The sequence below is a fragment of the Chiloscyllium plagiosum genome, unplaced genomic scaffold, assembly GCF_037043375.1.
Source record: "Chiloscyllium plagiosum isolate Xiang-an unplaced genomic scaffold, Cpla_swu_hap1 HiC_scaffold_18, whole genome shotgun sequence".
Taxonomy (NCBI): Eukaryota; Metazoa; Chordata; class Chondrichthyes; order Orectolobiformes; family Hemiscylliidae; genus Chiloscyllium; species Chiloscyllium plagiosum.
In genome coordinates, this window is record NW_028270156.1 from 38,663,187 (window position 1) to 38,688,132 (window position 24,946).

Below are 24,946 nucleotides of genomic sequence, written 5' to 3' on the forward strand. Positions count from 1 at the left end.
CACCTGTGACTATTGATGATACAAATATCTCAGCAGGAGGCCCGGCAATCACTTCTCTAGCTTCTCACAGAGTTCTTGGGTACACCTGATCAGGTCCTGGGGATTTATCCACCTTTAACCATTTCAAGACATCCAGCACTTCCTCCTCTGTAATTTGGACATTTTGCAAGATGTCACCATCTATTTCCCTACAGTATATATCTTCCATATCCTTCTCCACAGTAAATACTGATGCAAAATATTCATTTAGTATCTCCACCATTTTCTGTGGCTCCACGCAAATGTGTGAAGGACATGTGATTGGTGGCATGGTGGTGTATACAAAAAAAGTCTCCAGCAGATTTAGGTGTGGACAGGAAGGCCCAATTATTGCAGTCAATAGAGACACTTAAGGACCACATAAACTTGTCACTGCTGGCACTAACCATCAGAGGATGGAACTGTTGCTATGCAGCATTCCTGATTATTGCTCAGCTGGAGTGGAGGGAGGATCCTTTGACCAAAGTTCACTGGGGCCTGATCAAAGGGTTGGCCATCAGGGAAAGGGGCTGACTGCTAGGATCCATCCGCTCAACACCTATTCCCTGGACGCTAACTCACCCATACTTACAATGGCTCAGTGGTTAGCACTGCAGCCTCACTGCGCCAGGGACCACAGCTTCAATTCCAGCCTCGGGTGACTGTCTGTTTGGTGTTTGCACGTTCTCTCCATGTCTGCGTGGGTTTCCTCCGGGTGCTCTGGTTTCCTCCCACAGTCCAACAATGTGCAGGTTAGGTGAATTGGCCATGCTAAATTGTCCATAGTGTTAGACGCATTAGCCAGAGGGAAGTGGGTCTGGGTGGGTTACTCTTCAGAGGGTCGGTATGGACTTGTTGGGCTGAAGGGCCTGTTTCTACAATATAGGCAATCTAATCATAATCTCCTTGTGGCGCCCAATCTGAGAACCCTATCCCCCATGATTGGGGCCTTTGTCTGGTGCCTCTGCAGCCTGGGAGGCTGGTCTTCCACCAGCAGCCATGGCCTCCTCATGCACTGCTCAGTGGAACAGTTGCTGGCTTTTGATGGGCCAGCAACATCTGCCTCAGGGGTCTTCATTGAAGGGCAAGCCCATTTTTGGCTTTGCCACTGCCTGCCTGACTGACATGTCATGCAGAAGGCCTTCCCTGGAAGAAGCAGTGGAGATCTTCTGTCTGTTGCAAGCTGACGAGAGCCCTGACGCCTGAGAAGATTCCGCCCTGTATTTCAAACTACTGCATTTTAACTTGTTTTCATACGTCTCCGAGTCAGGATTTGTGGAAAGTTGGAACATAGACCTTTGTTGGCAACTGCTCCCCTGCAAAACTGTAGCAAGATGTGGCAATCTGCGCAGTGGTTTAATCATTTATTGCCAAACATATGTGTAAAAGATAGAGTGCCATTTACCACACGGATGAAAATTTGCAGTTTTCAAAACACCATATTTTTGTTTATCATAAATTTTATTCAATTTTCAGTGGTAAACCAAAGGAATCCAAATCAGTAGACATTCTGGTATACACTCATAAAGTGACCCAACATCAGATCATAGTTTCCGATGTGCAATGCACTGGAACAACTGCAGAATCAATGCTCTAATGCAAGAGTACAATAAATACTCCTTTTGGCATGCTGGGCAAAAAAAATGAATAATTTCTCTTTTGTCTCCCCAGAAAGTTAGTTTACTAATAAAAAATGCAATCTCAAACTCAGGTCAGCAAAAATATTTACTGATCAACCAAACTACCCCACCCAATGACTAAATCTTATTTTTCTGTTTTACCTTTAAATGACATGAATACATTAGAGAAACTTTTATTTTAAACACACATTGTCATTCATTGTGCAAATTTGTAAATGAATCTCAAATGCTGGGTCTAAGTAATGACACAAAGAATATTTTGAAATAATACTCATCGTAGCAAAAGAAAATACTCCACTATACACTCTAATATTTTTATCTTACTACAACAGTGCTATATATGTTTCTTGGTGCAGAGCCACAGAATATTTTCATGCCTTTGGAAAGGTAAATATAATCTGACAGTGGGGAATTCATAAGATTATGCAATAAGGCTTTTGGCTATATGTAAACAATGAGCTTTTACATCATGCATATGATTTCAAGTGACATAGAATGTCAAAACTTCCAGAGAGTTAATGACCAATATGAAATATTGTTGATTATATAATGTACAAAAATCTTTTAGTAGCACACACTTTGTGAACAACAGTAATCATGCATTGTGCATACTTGCAGATTGCACAGTATCTTTACCACCATCAGTTTCTGAATGTAATATGTTAAATTTTGAAGGAATGGAGCACAGTCAATAAAACTTTCAATTTATTGAAACATCAAAAACTAAGGGCCATTGATACAAAATTAAACAGAAGAGGTTCAGAATACAAAGCAGAAGAAACCCCCTTGTACCGATAAATGTGAGACTGTATAATGTATTAGCAGAAAGATTTAATATTAGATTGAAGAGATAGATGAAGGGAAGAGATTACAACGACATGGGATTGGCGAGGATGAATATGACTGGAACTAAATTGCTTGTATGGATTAGCTTGATCAGTTGGCCTGATTTGTAAAGACCATCAAATTAGCTAGCTCTGTCGAATTTGCTGTTCTCCTTCCCCAGAATGTCAATCATCTCCTGAGCTTCCTCCTGAACTCTTGGCTCTCTCGCTTGCTTGCTCTCTTTCTAGCTCATGTTCCATAAAACCTCTCCAGGGTGATCTCATCCAGGAGATCCACTTGCTCCTCCCTTGACTGCATTCAACCTTTCTGTCAGGCATCTGAGTGTCTATCCCCAGCAACTCAAACAAAACCACTTAAAATGTTCAGAGTAGATAATGCCATTTTTACCTCCACATTTGTGAGAGTCCAAGATGATACAAAGTCTTTACAAAATACTATTACTTGCAGAAAGGAGAATGAGAATGTAACTATGGTTACCTGTAAATGGATGGTTCCCTGAGTAGCCACATGTTTAAGACAGTGCCTTTAATGAATTCATAGCACATTCCATTCTGAAATGTACAGTAAAGATCTGGAGCACAGTGCTGAGCACGAAGAGCCTGAAAACTTTTAACTTCATTGTTGCGGTCCACAAAGAGTTCTGTCATATTGCCATATATTCTTACGAGAACAACATCTTCCATGGCTTGATCTACATGGCAACCGAACAGCTTGTTTGTGATTCCATCGGTGAAAGTCTGGGAACAGAAGTCAAAGAGATCATTTTTTTTTCTCATTAAGATCTTTCTCTAGTCCACTTACTTCATAACCTGAATAAAACTAAAAGTCTAAGGTCAACCAAGCACCAATTAAAGAGGGTAAGGTCATCACTAAACTGTTTGCATTTACCATTCACTGCTTCCCCTTCTACTTACTAATTCGCTGACAGCTGAACTTCCAAAATCTTTACAGTGCAACATTTGGCCCTCCATTAAGCTCACCATCACCTTCTCAAGGGCAACCAGCGATAGGCAATAAATGTTGGCCAGCCAGTGATGCCCATATCCCACCAGAGAATATTTTTTAAAAATCACCATAACATTTCTGCAGCTTTTGATTTACCCAACTGCACTCTAACTTCGATCTTTGATGTATTAGTACACAATAAAGCCATTACATTTCATATACTGGCCATTCCCCTTGTACGCCCTCACTTCTACTCCCTTAAATCTGAGGGAAGATGACCTGAAAGAATTTCATGGATATTTACTTTATGCAACAACTGCCAGGTCTGGCTGGAACACGTGAAACATAATTGTGTCCTGTTCGCACTTGCTAAAATGACCCATTATTTCAGAATAATCATGGAATACAAAGACAACCCCAGGCTTCTTTTCGCTACTTCAAAATTTATGCATAAACGTTTGCCCCTAGCCTTTTCATGCTCAGCTCCAACAAGTTTGAGGAGCTCGTGGATTTTTTTTGACATTAAGACTGAGATAATCCCGTCAGCTGCCTCTGCTGTATCCCTCCCTTCCATTAACTCACATGACCCAGCATCTTATAATGCCTCAACCTAACCTTGCTATTTACATCTTTGTCCAGTTTCTCTTCTATTTCCATTCATGCCCTCGCCACACTTATCTTGTCCATCAGATTCAACTCCTGTTCCCACAATCTTGTCCTCAGTAAACTATTCAGTAAGTAACTTTGCTTCTCGGCCCTCTAAGTTAGCTGACATTACACATGATCTTTTTGCTTCAGCTCTTGCCTGTTTCCTTCAAATCAGCTGTCATCACATTTTACTGCAATTATCTCCATAACTATGGTCCCATCTGAAAAGGGTAACTAGGGAGAGAATAGGGCCCCTCAAAGTTCACCAAGGTGGCCTTTGTGTGGAGCCGCAGGAGATGAGGGGGACACTGAACAAGTATTTTGCATCAGTGTTTACTGTGGAAAAGGATATGGAAGGTATAGAATATAGGGAAATAGGAGTGATGTCTTGAAAATGTCCATATTACACAGGAGGAAGTGCTGGATGTCTTGAAACACATAAAAGTGGATAAATCTCCAGGACCGGATCAGGTATGCCCTGGAACTCTGTGGGAAGCTAGGGAAGTGATTGCTGGGCCTCTTACTGAGATATTTAAATCATTGATAGTCACAGGTGAGGTGCTGGAAAACTGAAGGTTGGCAAACGTGGTGCCACTGTTTAAGAAAGGTGGTAAGGAGAAGCCAGGGAACTATAGACCAGTGAGCCTGATGTCAGCGGTAGGCAAGTTGTTGAATGGAATCCTGAGGGACAGGATGTACATGTATTTGGAAAGGCAAGGACTGATTAGGGATAGTCAGCATGGCTTTGTGTGAGGAAATAATGTCTCACAAACTTGATAGAGTTTTTTGAATAATTAATACAAAGGATTGATGAGGGCAGAGCAGTGGACATGATCTATATGGACTTCAGTAAGGCGTTTGACAAGATTCCCCATGAGAGACTGGTTGACAAGGTTAGATCTCATGGAATACAGGGAAAACTAGCCATTTGGATACAGTATTGGCTTAAAGGTAGAAGACAGAGTGTGGTGGTGGAGGGTTGTTTTTCAGGCCTGTGAGCAGTGGAGTGTCACAAGGATTGGTGCTGGGTCCACTACTTTTCATCATTTGTATAAACGATTTGGATGTGAGCATAAGAGATAGAGTTAGTAAGTTTGCTGATGACACCAAAATTGGAAGTGCAGACGACGCGAAGAAGGTTACCTCGGATTACAATGGGATCTTGATCAGATGGGCCAATGGTTTGAGAAGTGGCAGATGGAGTTTAATTCAGATAAATGCGAGATGCTGCATTTTGAGAAAGCAAATCTTAGCAGGAATTATACACTTAATGGTAAGGTCCTAGGGAGTGTTGCTGAACAAAGAGACCTTGGACTGCATGTTCATAGCTGCTTGAAAATGGAGTCGCAGGTAGATAGGATAGTGAAGAAGGTGTTTGGTATGTTATCCTTCAGAGGTGAAGTGTATTGAGTACAGGGGTTGGGGGTCATGTTGCAGCTGTACAGGACATTGGTTAGGCCACTTTTGAAATATTGCATGCAATTCTGGTCTCCTTCCTCTTGGAAGGATGTTCTGAAACTTGAAAGGGTTCAGAAAAGATTTATAAGGATGTTGCCAGTGTTGGAGGAATTGGGCTATAGGGAGAGGTTGAATAAGCTGGGGCTGTTTTCCCTGGAGCGTCACAGGCTGAGGGGTGACCTTATAGAGCTTTATAAAATCATGAGGGGCATGGGTAGGATAAATACACAAAGGCTTTACCCTGGGGTGAGGGAGTCTAGAACTAGAGGGCATAGGTTGAGGGTGAGAGGGGAAAAATATAAAAGAGACCTAAGGGGCAACTTTTTCACGCAGAGGGTGGTACGTGTATGGAATGAGCTGCCAGAGGAAGTGGTGGAGGCTAGTACAATTGCAACACTTATTAGGCATCTGGATGGGTACATGAACAGGAAAGGTTTGGAGGGATATGGACCAGGTACTGGCAGGTGGGACTAGATTGGGTTGGGATATTTGGTCAGCGTGGATAAGTTGGACGCTAGGTTCTGTTTCTGTGCTGTATATCTCTATGACTCTCTGACTCTGTGAAATCACCACCCCATTTCCCTGTCCCTCTTCCATCTCTGCTCATCAAAATCTTTGAATATGTTCTTGCCTCCAAAGTTTGCTTTGCATCTTTCCTGAATTTTCCAATTTGAATGCCTCTAATCAGGCTTCTACTCATGTCACAGTACCAAAGCAGCTCTGACACCTAATATGACTCTAGTCCTGAGTGCCCTTGTTGACTAGCCTGGACCCTGTCTCCTGGTTGATAACAACACCCACCTTTAATGCCTCCCCACCACTCAGAAGAAGGCTGGGATTGTTTTTATCTGGTTCCATTTTAATCTATCTAATCATGGCCACAAAAACAACACTTGCATTGGTTTTTTTTCTACTCACCTATTATTAAATCTGCTGTTCCACAAAATTTTCAACTTGACGCTTCCTATTTCTTTCCACCTGCTGTTCCTTGCTGACATCTTCCAAAGGCACAGTTCTCCGTCTCACATACACACTGACCACACCCAGCTGCATCTCACTATCACCTTTCCTGAATCCTATACTGTCCACTGCATTATCAAAATTGTTTTTTGACATCCTTTACTCGATGAGTAGAAATTTCTTCCAATTAAACATTGGAAAGACCAAAGCCATTGTCTTTGGTGCCTGCCCCAAATGCAGTTTCCCAGCTACTGGCTCTCTTGCCAGCAGTGTGAGATTAAGCCAGCCTGTTGGCAACCATGTATTACATCTGATCCCAAGATGAGCTTCCAAACTCATAGTTATGCCGTCACTAAGACTGCCTACTCCCACATCCATAACATCTTCAAGTACCTTGTATCTGTTCTCACATGGAAGATACAAAAAGCATCCAAATAGCTGCTGAAATCAAGAGGAAAAAGGGATGAGGAAATTCCAATGTTAACCAATTATTTTATCTGGAAAAAAAGTGAATGGGACTAAATGTTGACAAGTCCCCCTGGACAGATGACCTCGATCCTAGGACCTTAAAGTTGGTGGCTGCAGAAATAATGGATGCATTTCTTGTAATATTCCATATCCTTTTCAAGAAAGGAAAGATTAGAAAGCAGGAAACAAAGGGGCAGCATGGTGGCTCAGTGGTTACCACTGCTGCCTCATAGCGCCAGGGACCCGGGTTCGACTGCCACTTCAGGGGACTGTGTGAAGTTTGCACATTCTCCTCATATTTGCATGGGTTTCCTCCAGGTGCTCCAGATTCCTCCCACAATCCAAAGATGTGCCGGTTAGGTGAATTGGCCATGCTAAATTGCCCATAGTTTTAGGTGCATTAGTCAGGGGTAAATATAGGTAGGGGAATGGGTCTGGGTCAGTTGGTCTTCGGAGGATCGTTGTGGATTTGTTGGACTGAAGGGCCTGTTTCCATACTGTGGGGAATCTAATCTAAGCCAGTTAACCTAACATCTCTCGTCAAAAATGTAGTGAATTCAGTAATCAATGAAGTAGTAACAAGTACATTTGAAAATCATAACACAACCAAATAGAGTTGACATAGTTATATGAAAGGAAAATTATGTTTGACAAATTTATCAGTGATCTTTCAGGTTGCAATTAGCAAGATGGATAAAGGGGAACCATTAAACATAGTGCATTTAAATTCCAAGAAAAGCCATGTAAATTGTTACTGCCCAAGAGAAGAATACATTGTATTGGAGTAATATATTTACATAGATAAAGATCTGTCTAACAAGATTAACTACCAGGAAAGAGAAAATCAGGATAAATTGGTCTTTTTCAAGTTTTCAAGCCATAAATGGAATTTCAAGGGATCAATGCTTGGGCCTCAACTTATTATAATTTCTCAGTGGTTAGCACAGCTGCCTCGCAGCACCAGGGACCCAGGTTCGATTCCAGCCTCGAGCGACTGCTTGCGTGGAGTTTGCACATTCTCCCCGTGTCTGCATGGTTCTCCGGTTTCCTCCCACAGGTCAGGTGAATTGGCCATTCTAAATTGCCCATAGTGATAGGTACAATGGGTCTGGGTGGGATTTCTGAGGGTCGGTGTGGACTTGTTGGGCCAAAGAGCCTGTTTCCGCACTGTAGAGAATCTAATCTAATCGAATCATGACTTGAATGAAGAGGTGAAAATTGTTGTACCCAAATCTTCTGATAATACAAATGTTAAAAGACTAAGTTGTGAGAAGAATACCCTGTACAGTGAATCAGCAAAGGGATAGATATAGGTTGACGGGGCAAAGATTTGATGGATGAATTAGAATACTTTGGCAGAAACAATGGTAAAGCAGAATACTGTTCAGAAAGACTACAGAATATTGCTGTACAGATGGATCTGAGTGTCCTTATACATGAAGCACAAAATGTCAGTCCATAACTATAGCATGTAATTAATACAACAATGGTTTGTTGGTCTTTGTTGCAAGATGACTGAGTATAAAAGTGGAGACATTTTGCTACAACTGTGTGGGCCATTACTGAGACTGCACTTAGAGTATGGAATACTGTTTTGGTCTCCTTAAGGAGAGATATACTTCCATTAGAAAGAGTACGCAGAAGATTTACTAAAGACATAGTCTTATGAGGATTGCAGAAGAAAGAGATCTGATATTATGGAAATTTAAGAATCTTAGAATGACAACACAGTAGATGCTGATAGAATGTTTCCTCATGGTGGAATCTAGAATAGGGAATATAGTTTAAAATTAAGGGGCTCCCATTTAATTCAGAGATGAGAGGAACTTTCTTCTTGAGGGTTGTTAGTCTTTCCCAGAGCGTACTGAGGCTGTTCAAGTCCAAGTTAAACAGATCTTAATGGTCTACCAGGGAGTCAAGGGTTATTATGGCATGCAAGAAAGTAGAGAGTGAAGGCCATAATCATGTCAACCATGATCTTATTGAATGGAAGACCCATCTTGAGGAGCCAAAAGACCTATTCCTGCTCTTAAATGTGATGATTTTATTCAGTTTCACAGAGTTTACTCATGCCTTAAAATCTGACCAAAGTATTGTTTTAAAAATTTCCATCATGGTTCTGCATTAGACCAAATAAAATGTTCGTCAAAGAGTACTTACATTGTTCCTTTTGTGCACTTTCTAACATAATTCTTACAGAGATTAGTCAGACTTGATAGAGAATCCTACGTCAGTAGAGTAGCTCGCAAATGTGGCATGAGTTAAAATATGAGGATATGGAAACTGAACTTTCATGTATTTCATTTATGACCTAGCCTTCCTGATGCTCTTACGCATGAGCCAAGTACTGCAGTTATGGGAAGTATTTCAGAACAATGTGAGCAGAGTGCCATGATTATGTTGCCATGTTGCACCCCTCCCTATTGAGGGAAACCAAACTCTGCCATTCATTTAATATTTGACAGAGCTCTATTCACTGGCTCTCTCAACTGTTGGTGAAAATCCAACTTCAGAAATAGTTAGCAAGGTTTACTGCCCTTTGTGATCGATTAGAATTCCTATGCATCCTCTGGTTTCTTTTCATACTTTAAGTTTAGAAGTCACCACTTCACAAGACTGCAGTGCTATGCACCACCATTGGATCAGATTACCAAATTCGGCAGAGCTGGAGGGAAAAGGATTTCTTCTGGTCACAATAGAAATAATAAACATAGCAAGGAAATGTTGCTATTTCTAACAAATCAAAAAAGATAGGAATGTTTCCGACTATCTTTATGGTGCCGCTAACATGTGGTGATCAAGAATAGTCTTGTGGAGCTATCTTTGCAAAGCATCCAGAATTGATCTGCAGTCTCCAAGAATGAAAGAGTAATCCCCTCTTTAGTGCTGTGATCAACCAATTCAAAAATAAAGAGTATATGCATTTAAAAAAGCGTATTTTTGATTTTGTTTGAAATCTTCTGTACTTTAATTAAAAATAATTGGCGATACAAAAAAGTTGCTTGATAATCACGTATCATCCAATTGAGCAAATAAGAAATGATTCATTTTCCAATTGGCTATGGAGGTGTGCTGTGAAGAAAGGCTGTCTAGGTGACTAATGGCAGGCATTTGGGTAGTGGGTTGATTGAAGGTAGAAGTTATGAGGTGAACTCCATAGAAATATATTCAGCTGGTGGTTGCTGGAGGCCAATCATCTCAGACCCAGGACATTGCTGCAGGTGTTTCTCAGGGTAGTATCCTTGGTATAACCATCTTCAGCTGCTTCTATGACCCTCCCTCCATCACTAGTTGAAAAGTGCACATGATACAGATGATTGGGCAATGTTGAAAATGAATCACAAATTCTCATAAGACATTCTCATATACAGCAAAGCTGATAAAGCATTTAGGCATGGACCGATAATGTCTAAGGTCATGCAACATTCATGCCACACAAGTGACAAGGAATGACCATCTAAATAATTCTCCTTGACACTCATTAGCATTACCATTCCCAAATCTCCGCCATCAATATCTTGATGGTCTACCATTGACCAAAAACTGAATTGGGGCAAATACTTCTACTACAAGAACAGATAGTTCTTGTTGGTAGTACTCAATAGGTTGAGAAATTCATCTCCTCATTCACAAAACTTGTCCACCACCTACAATGCACAATAATGATTAAATACTCCATTCTTTCTTGGTTGAATTCAGCTCCATCAACACTCAAGAATCTTGACACCATTCAGGACCAAACAGCTTACTTGATGGCACCACATCCATAAACATTCATTCCCCCATGTGCAGTGGTAACAATGTGTACCATCCACAAATGCACTGCAAATTCTCACTTAAGCTCCTTAAATAGCACCTTCCAAACCCACAACCACCATAAGCTTAAAAGATAAGGGCAGCACATATATGGGAATACCACTATTTGTAAGTTCCCCTCCAAGCCACTGAATATTGTGGGTAACCTCCATGATGTTGATAGTGGGGGATTCAGTTATGGCAATGCCACTGAATGACAAGGCAAGGACAAGATCCTCTCTTGTTAATTATAGTCATTTCCTGGCACTTGTGTGACAGTAATGTTACTTATCATATGTTAGCCCAAGTGTGGATATTATCCTAATCTCACTATATCTGAGCATAGACTGCTTCAGTATCTGAGGAGTCACAAATGGTGCTGAACATTGTGCAATTATCAGCAAAAATCCCCACTTTTGACCTTACGATAGGGGGAAGGTTATTGATGAAGCAAGTGAAGATGGTTGGGCCTACGAAACTACGCTGAGGAGTAAATTCAACAGTTCAAATCTTTTATCTTTGTTTTTTGTTAATAATGTGTAAAACCTTTATTTTTTACAACTGAGGACAGGAGCACATGGCCCTTGGCATAATCCAAACTGAGTCCCAGTGAGCAAACTATTGCTACTTTGCTTGATAGCACTGTTGATGAACTCTTCCATCATTTCTCTGATGATTAAAAAAAAGATGGACGGGGAAGTAAATACAGAAATTGGATTTGTCCTGATTATTTATACACAGGACATGCCTAGGCAATATTGTTGGGTAAATGCCAGTGCTTGTGTATTGGATGCCAGTGTATTGGGACAGTTTGGCTAGGGGTATGGCAAATTGTCTATCAAATGTAAAACCCAAAAGAATTGAGGATGCTTTAAATCAGGAACAATCCAAAAATTACTGGAAAAGCTCAGCAGGTTTGGCAGCATCTGTGGAAAGAACTTAGAGTTAATGTTTTGGGTCAAATGACCCTTCCTCAAGTTAGTGAGGAACAGTTCTGAGGAAGGGTCACTTGACCCGAAACGTTAACTTTGATTTCTCTCTACAGATGCTGCCAGACCTGCTGAGATTTTCCAGCAATTTCTATTTTTGTGTCTATCATAAGTCTTCAGTATTATTGTCAGAATGTTGTCAGGGCCCATAGTTTTTGCATGTCCAGTGTCTTTGGTATTGGTGCTACAAAGACCCATTTGGCGATGGATATTGAAGTCCCTCATGCAGAATGCATTTTGCACCCTTACACCCTTGGTGGTTCCTCCAAATGATACTCAATAAAAAAAAGAGCACTGATTCATCAGCCAAAATGAGGAGAGGTGGCAGAAGCATTTTATGGTAATCCTTGCCCAATTTGGCATGATGCAATGAGACTGCTAAGGGTCAGAGACAAGGTTCCAGGGCAACTCCCTCCGAACTGTACACCACTGTACAGTCACTTTGCTGGGACAGGACATATCCAGGGATAGCGATGGTGTTATCTAGGACATTGTATGTAGAATATAACTCTGTGATTATAACTTTGTCAGACTGTCACTTTGTCTAGTCTGAGAGACAGCTCTCCCAATTTTGATGCTACCCCTTCTGATGTTGCATATTATTGCAAAAGAAAAGGCTAAAGTATTTGTAACAGTGTTCAACCAGAAGTGTTGGGTGGATGCTCCGTCTCAGCCTTCTCCTGAAGTTGCTAATATCACAGATGCCAGCCTTCAGCCAATCATTCATTCCATATGATATCAAGAAGCAGAACTAAAGGCACAGGTCACTGCAAAGGCAATGGGAACTGACAACATTCCAGCAATTGTACTGAAGGCTTGTGCTGCAAAACTAGCCACATCCCTAGCCAAGCTGTTCCATTACAGTTACAACACTAGCATCTACCCAGAATGCTCACAAGAAGCATGAAAAATCCAACCTGGTCAATTACCATCCATTCTCAATTATCAGCAAAGTGATAGACAGTGTCATTAACAGTGCTATCAACTAATATTTATGCAATAATAACTTGCTCACTGACCAAGTTTGGGTTTCACCAAGTCCATTCTACTCCTGACTTAATTAAAGCCTTGGTCCAAATAAATATAAAAGAGCTGAACTCAAGAGAGGAAGTGAAAGTGACCACACTTGACATCAAGGCAGTGTTTGCTCAAGTGTGACATCAAAGAACTCAACAAAACTGGAGTCAAAGGGAATCAGGGGAAACTCGCCATTGATTGGAGTCATATCTAGCACAAACGTTGTGATCGATGGATATCAAATGATATTATTGCAGGAGTTCTTCAGGGTAATATCTAAGGCCCAACCATCTTTATTGATGAACTTTGTTCCATCATAACGTCAGAAGCTGGGGATGTTTGCTGGTAATTACACAATTTCAGCACTTTTTATGACTTCTCGGATACTGAAGCGGAGTATGTCAAAAGATACAGTAAGACCTGGAGTATATTCAGGCTAGGGTTGATCAGTGAACATTTGTGTGACATAAGTGCCAGGCATTGACCTTCTCCAAGAAGAAAGAATCCAACCATTGTCACTTAACTTTAACCCTTAACAGTGCCATTGCGAAATCCCACACTGTGAACATTCTGCTGGTTACCATTGACCAGAAACTGTACTTGAAACTTTATTGCTGGAACAGCACAGCAGGTCAGGCAGCATCCAGGGAACAGGAGATTCGACGTTTCGGGCACAGGCCCTTCTTCAGGAATGAGCAGAGAGTGTTCAGCAGGAGAAGATAAAAGGTAGGGAGGAGGGACTTGGAGGAGGGGAGTTGGAAATGTGATAGGTGGAAAGAGGTCAAGGTGAGGGTGATAGGTCGGAGTAGGGTGGAGGCGGAGAGGTCAAGAAGAAGACTGCAGGTCAGGAAGGCGGTGCCGGGCTGGAAGGATCCGGCTGAGACAAGGTGGGGGGAGGGGGGATGAAGAAACTGGTGAAGTCCAAGTTCATCCCCTGCGGTTGGAGGGTTCCCAGTCGGAAGATAAGACGCTCCTCCTCCGACCGTCGGGTTGTTGTGGTTTGGCGGTGGATGAGTCCAATGACCTGCATATCCTCGGTGGAGTGGGAGGGGGAGTTGAAATGCTGTGCCACAGGTTGGTTGGGTTGGTTCGTCCGGGTGGCCCAGAGGTGCTCCCTGAATCGCTCCGCAAGTAGGCGGCCTGTCTCCCCAATATAGAGGAGGCCACACCGGCTGCAGCGGATGCAGTAGATGATGTGGGTGGAGGTGCAGGTGAATCTGTGGCGGATATGGAAGTTTCCCTTGGGGCCTTGGAGAGAAGTGAGGGGGGAGGTGTGGGCGCAAGTGTTGCACCTCCTGCGGTTGCAAGGGAAGGTGCCGGGAGTGGTGGTTGGGTCGGTGGGGGGTGTGGATCTGACAAGGGAGTCGCGGAGGGAGTGGTCTCTACGGAAAGCTGATAGGGGAGGGGAGGGAAATATATCCTTGGTGCTGGGGTCTGTTTGGAGGTGGCGGAAGTGACGGCGGATGATGCGCTGTACATGGAGATTGGTGGGGTGGTAGGTGAGGACCAGTGGGGTTCTATCCTGGTGGCGGTTGGAGGGGCGGGGCTCAAGGGCGGAGGAGCGGGAAGTGGAGGAGATGCGGTGGAGGGCACCGTCGACCACGTCGGGGGGGAAATTGCGGTCCTTGAAGAAGGAGGCCATCTGTGTTGTACGTAATTTGAACTGGTCCTCCTGGGAGCAGATGCGGCGGAGACGAAGGAATTGGGAGAATGGGATGGCGTTTTTACAGGGGGCAGGATGGGAGGAGGTGTAGTCCAGGTAGCTGTGTGAGTCGGTAGGTTTGTAGTAGGTCTACTACAAACCTACCGACTCACACAGCTACCTGGACTACACCTCCTCCCATCCTGCCCCCTGTAAAAACGCCATCCCATTCTCCCAATTCCTTCGTCTCCGCCGCATCTGCTCCCAGGAGGACCAGTTCAAATTACGTACAACACAGATGGCCTCCTTCTTCAAGGACCGCAATTTCCCCCCCGACGTGGTCGACGGTGCCCTCCACCGCATCTCCTCCACTTCCCGCTCCTCCGCCCTTGAGCCCCGCCCCTCCAACCGCCACCAGGATAGAACCCCACTGGTCCTCACCTACCACCCCACCAATCTCCATGTACAGCGCATCATCCGCCGTCACTTCCGCCACCTCCAAACAGACCCCAGCACCAAGGATATATTTCCCTCCCCTCCCCTATCAGCTTTCCGTAGAGACCACTCCCTCCGCGACTCCCTTGTCAGATCCACACCCCCCACCGACCCAACCACCACTCCCGGCACCTTCCCTTGCAACCGCAGGAGGTGCAACACTTGCGCCCACACCTCCCCCCTCACTTCTCTCCAAGGCCCCAAGGGAAACTTCCATATCCGCCACAGATTCACCTGCACCTCCACCCACATCATCTACTGCATCCGCTGCAGCCGGTGTGGCCTCCTCTATATTGGGGAGACAGGCCGCCTACTTGCGGAGCGATTCAGGGAGCACCTCTGGGCCACCCGGACGAACCAACCCAACCAACCTGTGGCACAGCATTTCAACTCCCCCTCCCACTCCACCGAGGATATGCAGGTCATTGGACTCATCCACCGCCAAACCACAACAACCCGACGGTCGGAGGAGGAGCGTCTTATCTTCCGACTGGGAACCCTCCAACCGCAGGGGATGAACTTGGACTTCACCAGTTTCTTCATCCCCCCTCCCCCCACCTTGTCTCAGCCGGATCCTTCCAGCCCGGCACCGCCTTCCTGACCTGCAGTCTTCTTCTTGACCTCTCCGCCTCCACCCTACTCCGACCTATCACCCTCACCTTGACCTCTTTCCACCTATCACATTTCCAACTCCCCTCCTCCAAGTCCCTCCTCCCTACCTTTTATCTTCTCCTGCTGAACACTCTCTGCTCATTCCTGAAGAAGGGCCTGTGCCCGAAACGTCGAATCTCCTGTTCCCTGGATGCTGCCTGACCTGCTGTGCTGTTCCAGCAATAAAGTTTCAACTTTGGTCTCCAGCATCTGCAGACCTCACTTTCTCCTCAGAAACTGTACTTGACCATCTATGCAAATTCAGTGGTTATAAGAGTAGGTCAGTGGTTAGGAACATTGTGGCTAATTTTTCACCATCTCATTACTCAAAGATTGTCCACCATATACAAGTTACAAGTCAGGTCTTTGATGGAATACTCCCAAGTGCCTCAATGAGTGCAGCCCCAACAACACTCAAGTATCTCAATTCCATCCAAGACAAAGGAGCCCACCTGATTGGCATCTTCAAAATGTAGTCTTGCACCACTGACATTCGGCACTGTAGTGTGTACCATCTACAAGATGCAGTACAACAATACACGTCAGATCCTTTGCCAACGCTTTCTAAATCTATGACCGATTTTGGTGCTATCCCCTCTGATGTTGTACATCATCACAAAATAAAAGATGGAAGCATTTATAACAATCTTCAGCTAGAAGTGTCAAGTGGATGATCCATCTCACCCTCCTCCTGAAGTCACCAACATCACTGATGCCAGTGTTCAGCCAATCAATTCATTCCATATGATATCAATAAAAACATCCAATCCGCGCTCACCCCAGCCCGGACGGAATTTCACATTGGCCCCAAGGTCCCGTACTTCCCGCGTGAGCCTGTGCCCCACAACCTGAGCCGCCTCCGGAATTTTAATTTTGTCTCTTTCAAGGATGTAAAAAGACGGGCCCTGTATAGACTGCTGCTGCACACCGTCCACCTCTTCTCCCTCATCCACGTCCGGACACACCTTGGCGTACCCATTTGCCACCGGGCGGTGGGGATCCCCAGTGGAGGGCTCTCTACGCGGGAGTCCTCCCCCTTTCTCTCAGGGATCTGGGGTGGGGGTGCTGCACGCAGCAGTCCCCTGCAACCGCAGATTGAGGTGGTTCACGGACTCCCAGCCCAACTGCTTGTTCTGTGGCGCTGTGGAGTCCGTGGACCATGTATATACTGGGTGTGGGCATTTGCACTCCCTTTTTGATTTTCTTAAAAACCTCCTCCTCTGCTTTTGGTTGCACTTCAGTCCCACGCTCCTGATGTTCGGGCACCCGGTACGGAGGAGGGAGGGCAGGTCTGAAGACCTCCTTGTGGGTCTGCTCCTGAGCCTGGCCAAACTGGCCATCAACAGGTCCTGGCAGCGGGCCGTGGAGGGGGTCGTTAGGGCGACTGCCTGCCTCTCTTCCGTGGTTACGTTAGAGCCCAGGTGTCCTTGGAGAAGGAGCACGCGGTGTCCACCAACACCCTGGAATTGTTCAGGGAGAGGTGGGCGCCGCAGGGAGTGGAGTGCATCATTTTCCCCTCCAACTCTATTTTGATTTAGTCCCTACCCTCCCCTTCACTGTTTTGATCACACATCATTGCCCTTCGATGTGAAGGGCACTGCTTGTCACTGGCCTCCTGGGTGTTTTCCTATCTTCCTGGTGGTGGAAATTGAATAAAGATTCGTGCACTTTTTGTCTCTCACTGTGTCTCACACCTGCACAAAAAAGAAATCCAAAGGCACAGGATACTGCAAAGACAATGGGCCTTATACCATTCCAGCAATTGTACTGAAGGCTTGTCCTGCAGAATTAGCTACCATCTAGAAGACAAGAGTGGCTGATACGTAGGAACACTACCTCCTTCAAGCTCCCCTTCAAGACACACACTATATAAATTTGGAAATATATTGCTGTTCCTTCACTGTTGTTGAGTCAAATTCTGGAGCTTCCTGCCAAACAACACTGTCGGTGCACCTACACCACATGGACTTCAGTAGTTCAAGAAGGCAGCTCAATACCACCTCCTCAAGGGCAATTATGGATGGACAATAAATATCCATTATTTAGCAAGTAGCAATGTCCACATTCCCAAGAATGAATAAACAAAGGACATCAGATCACATCAGCTGGAGCCTGGGTCTGTAAAATTTTATCCTCTGTAAATAGTAATGTCTAAATAACAGCGGTAAAAGTTACATTATTACAGGAAATACCAGTTCCTCATGTGTAGTGGAAAGGAAAATATATCCTCTCAATATCATCTTTGTGGGTATTCTTGTTCAAAACACTCTAGCTAAAAATTGGGCCACAATTACTTCATCAGAGGATTGAAACTATTACATTAGCTGCCATGATTTACGGTTTATGGCATATGATGCTAATAAAGAAGCTGCATCTTCTCCAGTTGATGTGTTAACAAATGGAGTAGAACTAGTTTGTAAATCTGAATTCATAACTTAGCATTAGCAATGATATTTGAAGGCAAAAATTATGTCTTACTGTCCCTTGAAGAAATTCAGCCAGTAAGTCAAATCAGTGAAGAATTCTTGGAACAACTTGCTCTAACTTACTCACAGTAAGAAACACAAATAGAAAATGTCTCCATTAATAAGGAAGGTTTTTTTTGCAGAAGAAGAAAATACTTTACACATCTAATGAGTTCAATCTGAGCAAGTATAAAAGGTCACAACAAAAATTTGAAATGAAACACTGGAAAAAATCAATGGCCAGAAAGCAAAGTTTAGTCAGCCCGAACTGGTTCAACTTAGGAATGCGTTACCTCCACCATCCACTTTCAATTTTAATTCGCACTATTTATTAATATAGCACACAAAATACTTCAGGTATGAATTGCTGCTAGTCATTGAAAGAGCCTTGGAAAACCCAAAAATGTGTAAAACAGTATTCTGACTGAATTCACCTCTGGGTGTATTAACAATGTGGAGAAAGTGAGGAATGCAGATGCTGGAGATCAGAGCTGAAAAATGTGTTACTGGAAAAGCGCAGCAGGTCAGGCAGCATCCATGGAGCAGGAGAATTGATGTTTCGGGCATAAGCCCTTCTTCTGGATTAACAATGTGGTTTGGATTTAGTGACAGATCAGTTCCTTTAGAAAAATAAAATCAATGGACTAAATAACTCACTAATACAACTAACATCAGCAAGTTGCTCACTCTACTTAAAATATTTAATACATCTCATGTTAAATATATATTTTATTATTAAAGCTTTGTACATACTCTAGTAATTTTTTAATGTGCATCAGGAAGGCAGGAACAGGGGACAGAGAATTAATTTTAATCACTTATCCACCTTCACTATCAATATCAATGACCTTATGAAGAATTTGCACTATTTTATCCCATTATATGCCTTAATATGACTTCAGGACAGCATTTTAAGTGCATCAATACTTAAAATTGCAAATCCCTAAAACTGTGACACTTGCAGTTTCTGAGGAAGGGTCATTGATTTCTCTGCACAGATGCTGCCAGACCTGCTGAGCTTTTCCAACAATTTCTGTTTTTGGTTCTGTTTTCCAGCATTCCAGTGGTTTTTTGGTTTTTATTTAGTAAACAGCTGGGTTGGATGTGTCCTACCTTTTGTGAACAATTGATGCACATTAATTAGGGAAACTGTTCTGTTGTACTTGCATTCTGCCAGCCTGTAAGGAATGAATGTTTAGTTTGCATTGGAGCTTGGAAGAAGTGACCCCCTTGCTCTACTTTTGCTCTCATGGCTGGTGTGCATCTCTGAATGCACACATTTCAAATATATTTTACATAAACATCAACATGCTTTCTAATTTTCTCTATCAGTGAGCGCACATCTCAGGTCAGTATGCAGCATTGACTTCCTAAACAGGAAGTCAATGTGTCGGTACATGATTGGTGTGTGCAGAAACTGAAAGGAGTGAATATGCGGCTGCGTATCTCAGCAGGAACATTGGAAAACGTATATACATGATTTGTATTTGGACATAGTGAACATTGTATCAAAGTTTGCCAACAACATAAAAGGATAGCTGCAGGATTGTAAGAAAAGGGACAGTTAGAGATAATGGGGATGTTTATTGATGAAAGTACTGTACTCAGTATCATTCACAATTCCTTTGAATTTGTTTATGCCCATATAGAGCATTAATTAGATATTATTCTACTTCAGCTGATACGATCAAAGACAAACAGTCATATACAAATGCCAGGGAATGATATCTCCAACTAGGTAGAATCTAGCCACCTCCCCTTGATGCTCAATGGCATTACCAATGCTGAATTTCCTACTATCAACAGCCATTTACTACAACTTGACAGTCAAATAAGTACAATGATATAAGGTTGAAGGTAGGGTAATCTGTGACAACTAACTTGCCTTCTGACTCCCCACATTGTGACTATCATCAGGAATTCACAAATAGGAAGTGTGATGGAACATTCTCCACTTGTCTGAATGGGTGTGGCTCCAAAAACTTACAAGACGTTTGCTACAATCCAAGTCAAAGCAGCCTCCTTGATCAGCACCTCATCCATGACTTTCAATATTCACTCATTTCATCATCAATGTAAGTAGCTGATGAGTATACCATCGACAATATGCACTTCAGGAACTCACCAAGGCTCGTTCTACAGTACCTTCCAAACTCATTGCCTCGACTGTCTAAAATGGCAAGGGCCATAGATGCACAGCAGCATTGCACCCACTGTCCTGACTTGGAAATAGACTGCTGTTCCTTCATTGTCTCTGAATCAAAGTCCTAGAGTTTCTTTCCTAATAGTAATGTGGCTGCTCCTGCATCAAGCTGACTGCCTCAAAGATAGTTAGCAATAGGCAAAAATGCCAGCAATATCCATGTCCCATGAACAAATTAAAAAGCAAGATAAAATTGGCAGATGCAGAGAAATGTGAGGTGATATATTTTGCTCAATGGAATGTTCAGAAACTCATGGACAAACAGTTATAAAGATCATCCAGGTAGATAAAGCATATGGGTTTACATGTTAAATATTAACATTACAAAATTAATAAGGTAATAATACATTTTTACCTGATGAATCTTACAGATGTGGAAGTCTTTTCATAACAAGAAGTCAAAGGTACATAATATATGAAATTATAAGGCATAGATTCATCAGAATAATTTTATGTATGGGAAATTATAGCAATGAGAAGACAGGAGTGATATTGAGATTACTTCCTTCACAGTATGATAAATTGAGATTCAGTATGGGTTTTTAAAATTGAAGAAGGATTTTGGTAGGAGGGTGTATATGGAATGGAAGCTGGTCAATGACCATCATATTAGATGTGCTACGAAAAAATAAAGTAAGTTAGAAGAAAATCACTTAATGTGGAGTTGTTTTAGTATAAAACACTTTGTATCAAAGAAGAGGAATAATTGAGCCAGAGGTGTTTGTATCCGAAGGAAAGCTTACAATAAACATTTATAGTAGAAGAAGGCACTCCTAATCTTTGGATACCACACACAGAAAGGAGAAAGCAGTTAGAGGACCTCCTTGTGGTCTGCTCCTGGGCCTGGCCAAGATAGCAATTAACAGGTCCAAGCAGCAATCTGTGCGGAGAAAATCATTGCACCCAACTGCTGGCTTCTCTTTACTGGTTATGTCTATGCCCGTGTGTCCTTGGAGAAAGAGCGTGTCTTCGACTTCTGAGCAACCAGTAGGTATTGAAGGGGCTGGGATGTATCATCACCTCTCAAAATTAAACTTAAATTTGAATTTGTAGGTTTCTTTTGTGATTTGATTCTTGTTACCATGGTTGATAGGCATCCTTCAGTGTTGTAAATTGCTATGCTTCCGTATAGGATCCTTGCAACCAATAGCACAAATATATTTTCATCTCATCAAAGACACTGAATGCAATTCAAATTTTCTGAGAGAAGATTCAAGGCTAATGCCTTCCACATTCCCCCCCCTCCCCCCCCCGCCCCCACCCCCACCCCATACCACCTACAAGACAGGTATCTTTCCCGAGGCTGGCTAATTGCAAGACTAGTAGGCATATTTTAAAGCGAGAAGAGAAGATTTTAAAAAGCCACGAGGGGCATTGTTTTTACACAGGGTGGTTTGTATGTGAAATAAGCCTCCAGAGGAAGTGCCGGATGTGGGTACAGTTACAAACTTAAAATACGTTTGTATAATACATGAATTAGAAAGGTTTGGAGGGATATGGGCCAAGCTCTGAGGGGTGGGATTAGTTTAGTTTGGGATTATGGTTGGCATGGACTGGTTGGACCAAAATGTTTGTATCCATGCTGTATGGTTCTATGACTCTCTAATATCCATCTCTTAATTTCACATGTAATTTTAGTGTATTTATGGGATTTATTATTAATAAAATCTCTAAGCGCAGATCTTTTTGTCTGGCAAGTAGACACAACAGTAAGGACGGAATGGGCAAATCCTGCTCCTGTTTATAATGATTTTACTTAAGCAATACAACTTTGGTGAACTGACTCAACCTTGATGTCAGATGGTGAGAAGATGCAAGTTCAAGCAAATGATTTTATTCTTGTATCTGCCCAAGCAACATCTTTAATGTCAGTGACACAGATCATGAGAAGTGAGAAAGAATCCTCAAGTAGAATGAGTGAAAAAAATGAAGATGTTATAATGTTATCACTGTGAGTGATAGCCAACTTTAATCAACAAGTTGAAGAATAAAGACTATACACTGTTACACAGATTTTCCAGCAAATTGAAAATAAGAAACTGCTGATGAAGACTGAAGATGTGGTACAGGATTCTAGATTAGAGTGGTGCTGGAAAAGCACAGCAGTTCAGGCAGCAACTGAGGAGCAGGAAAATTGACGTTTCGGGCAAAAGCCCTTCATCAGGAATAGAGGTAGAGTGCCTGCAGGGTGGAGAGATAAATGAGAGGAGAAAAGGGGTGGGGAGAAAGTAGCATAGAGTACAATAGGTGAACGGGGGTGGGGATGGAGGTGATAGGTCAGAGAGGAGGGTGGAGTGGATAGGTGGGAAGGAAGATAGGGGGGTAGGACAGGTCATAGGGACAGTGCTGAGCTGGAAGTTTGGAATTGGGGTGAGGTGGGGAAGGGAAATGAGGAAACTGGTGAAGTTCATATTGATGCCCTGGGGTTGAAATATTCCAAGGTGGAAGATGAGGCGTTCTTCCTCCAGGCGTTGGGTGATGAGGGAGCGGCGGTGAAGGAGGCCCAGGACCTCCATATCCTCGGCTGAGTGGGAAGGGGAGTTGAAATGTTGGGCCATAGGGTGGTGTGGTTGATTGGTGCGGGTGTCCCAGAGATGTTCCCTAAAGCGGTCTGCTAGGAGGCGTCCAGTCTCCCCAATGTAGAGAAGACTGCATCGGGAGCAACGGATACAATAAATGATATTGGTGGATGTGCAGGTAAAACTTTGATGGATGTGGAAGGCTCCTTTGGGGCCTTGGAAGGAGGTGAGGAAGGAGGTGTGGGCGCAGGTTTTGCAATTCTTGCGGTGGCAGGGGACGGTGCCAGGAAGGGAGGGTTGGTTGTTGGGGGCATGGACCTGACCAGGTAGTCACGGAGGGAATGGTCTTTGCGGAAAGCAGAAATGGGTGGGGAGGGAAATATACCCCTGGTGGTGTGGTCCGTTTGGAGGTGGCAGAAATGTCTCGGATGATTTGGTTTATGTGAAGATTGCTGGGGTGGAAGGTGAGCACCAGGGCGTTCTGTCTTTGTTACGGTTGGAGGGATGGGGTCTGAGGGCGGAGGTGCGGGATGTGGATGAGATGCATTGGAGGGCATCTTTAACCATGTAGGAAGTGAAATTGCGGTCTTTAAAGAAGGAGGCCATCTGGTGTGTTCTGTGATGGAACTGGTCCTCCTAGGAGCAGATACGGCAGAGGCGGAGGAATCAGGAATACTGGATGGCATTTTGCGGGAGGTAGGGTGGGAAGAGGTGTATTCCAGGTAGCTGTGGGAGTCAGTGGGTTTGTAAAAATTGTTGGTCTCAAATCGGTCGTCATTAATGGAGATGGAGAGGTCCAGGAAGGGGAGGGAGGTTTCAGAGATGGTCCAGGTAAATTTAAGGTCAGGGTGGAATGTGTTGGTGAAGTTGATGAATTGCTCAACCTCCTCGCAGGAGCACGAGGTGGGGCCAAGGCAGTCATCAATGTAGTGGAGGAAAAGGTGGGGAGTGGTGCCGGTGTAACAACGGAAAATGGACTGCTCTACATAGCCAACAAAGAGACAGGCATAGCTGGGGCCTATACGGGTGCCCATGGTTACCCCTTTGGTCTGGAGGAAGTGGGAGGATTCGAAGGAGAAATTGTTAAGGGTGAGGACCAGTTCAGCCATACAAATGAGAGTATCGGTGGAAGGGTACTGTTGGGGACGCTGGGAGAGGAAGAAACGAAGTGCTTGGAGGCTCTGGTCAGGGCAGATGGAGGTGTAGAAGGTTGGATATCCTTGAAGATGTGATGCATACAATTCCAAAAAATCCATTACTGAGTTGGGATAACCAATGTCCACAGATTCAGGACACATATCTTGAAGAAATTGGCTGATTTGGGATACAAGGAGGTCTGCCTTATTGTGAACATCTGGGTGCACTATCCCTCTGAACACTGCCTCTGTGGCTGTGGAAGGGCAGTCTGGAAAGGTAGCTTGAAGGGCTTCTCTTAAAGAAACCTAATGATGATTGCAGGCATGTTTTTGATAGTTGCCTTTAACGCTCAGCAAAGAACAGATTGAAGCCACAATGTATCCTTCCTTCAGGCCACTGGTTACTGCAAAGTGACTGGACGTCTCACTATAGGTACAAACAAGTCTGACCACGCCATCACACACTAGGTGCAATATTTTAACAAACCCTTTGGGATATTTTGGCTTGGTGAGCAAGTGAAATAGACTAATTCTAATCACACTTATCAAAAATTCTAACCTTTACATGAACAGCACATCTTAATCTCTGCTCTTTTCTTGCAGCCATTTCATGCAAATATCAAACTGGATGTTCCACAATTATCCCTAAACCACAAGGAGGTTGTATAATAAGTTATTTTTAAGGATTGTTTATTCATCAGTAGCTGCTGCATGCATTTTTAGATCCATTCCACTTCCAAACCTTCAGCATCCATGTGCATGTGGTGCAGTGGGATCACCTGTATTGTGACATGAACCCAAGTTCCCCGTTGAGGCCATTCTCATGGGTACCAAACTTGGCTATCAGCTTGAATCCTTGAAATTCAGTAAAAGTTTTTCCTGATCCAACACCTTCTTGAAGATGCTGGTAAGTTTGTTAACAAGCTCAATACAGTACACTTTCAAATCTCTGCTGGAATGTCATCTGGACCATGGACATTTCCTTGTTTGGTTATAGGAAGAGGAGGTAGGCTTCCATTTTCAAGTCTCTTCATACTCTGGGCAATTTTCT

The 24,946-nt window shown here is 43.5% G+C and overlaps 1 protein-coding gene across 10 annotated transcripts in view; it reads right to left on the reverse strand.

The window, feature by feature from the left end:
- LOC122557782 (ethanolamine kinase 1-like) overlaps nucleotides 1–24,946 on the reverse strand; it is a 507,497-nt gene that overhangs the window by 408,850 nt on the left and 73,701 nt on the right. For all 10 annotated transcript variants that reach the window (XR_015760158.1, XR_006313932.2, XM_043705802.2 and 7 more), the window contains exon 2: nucleotides 2,982–3,241. Coding sequence is in view for 8 of the 10 variants with exons in the window: in XM_043705802.2 (XP_043561737.1) it covers nucleotides 2,982–3,241 (260 nt within the window). In the remaining 2 variants the exon portion in view is untranslated. The remainder of the gene's footprint in view (nucleotides 1–2,981; nucleotides 3,242–24,946) is intronic.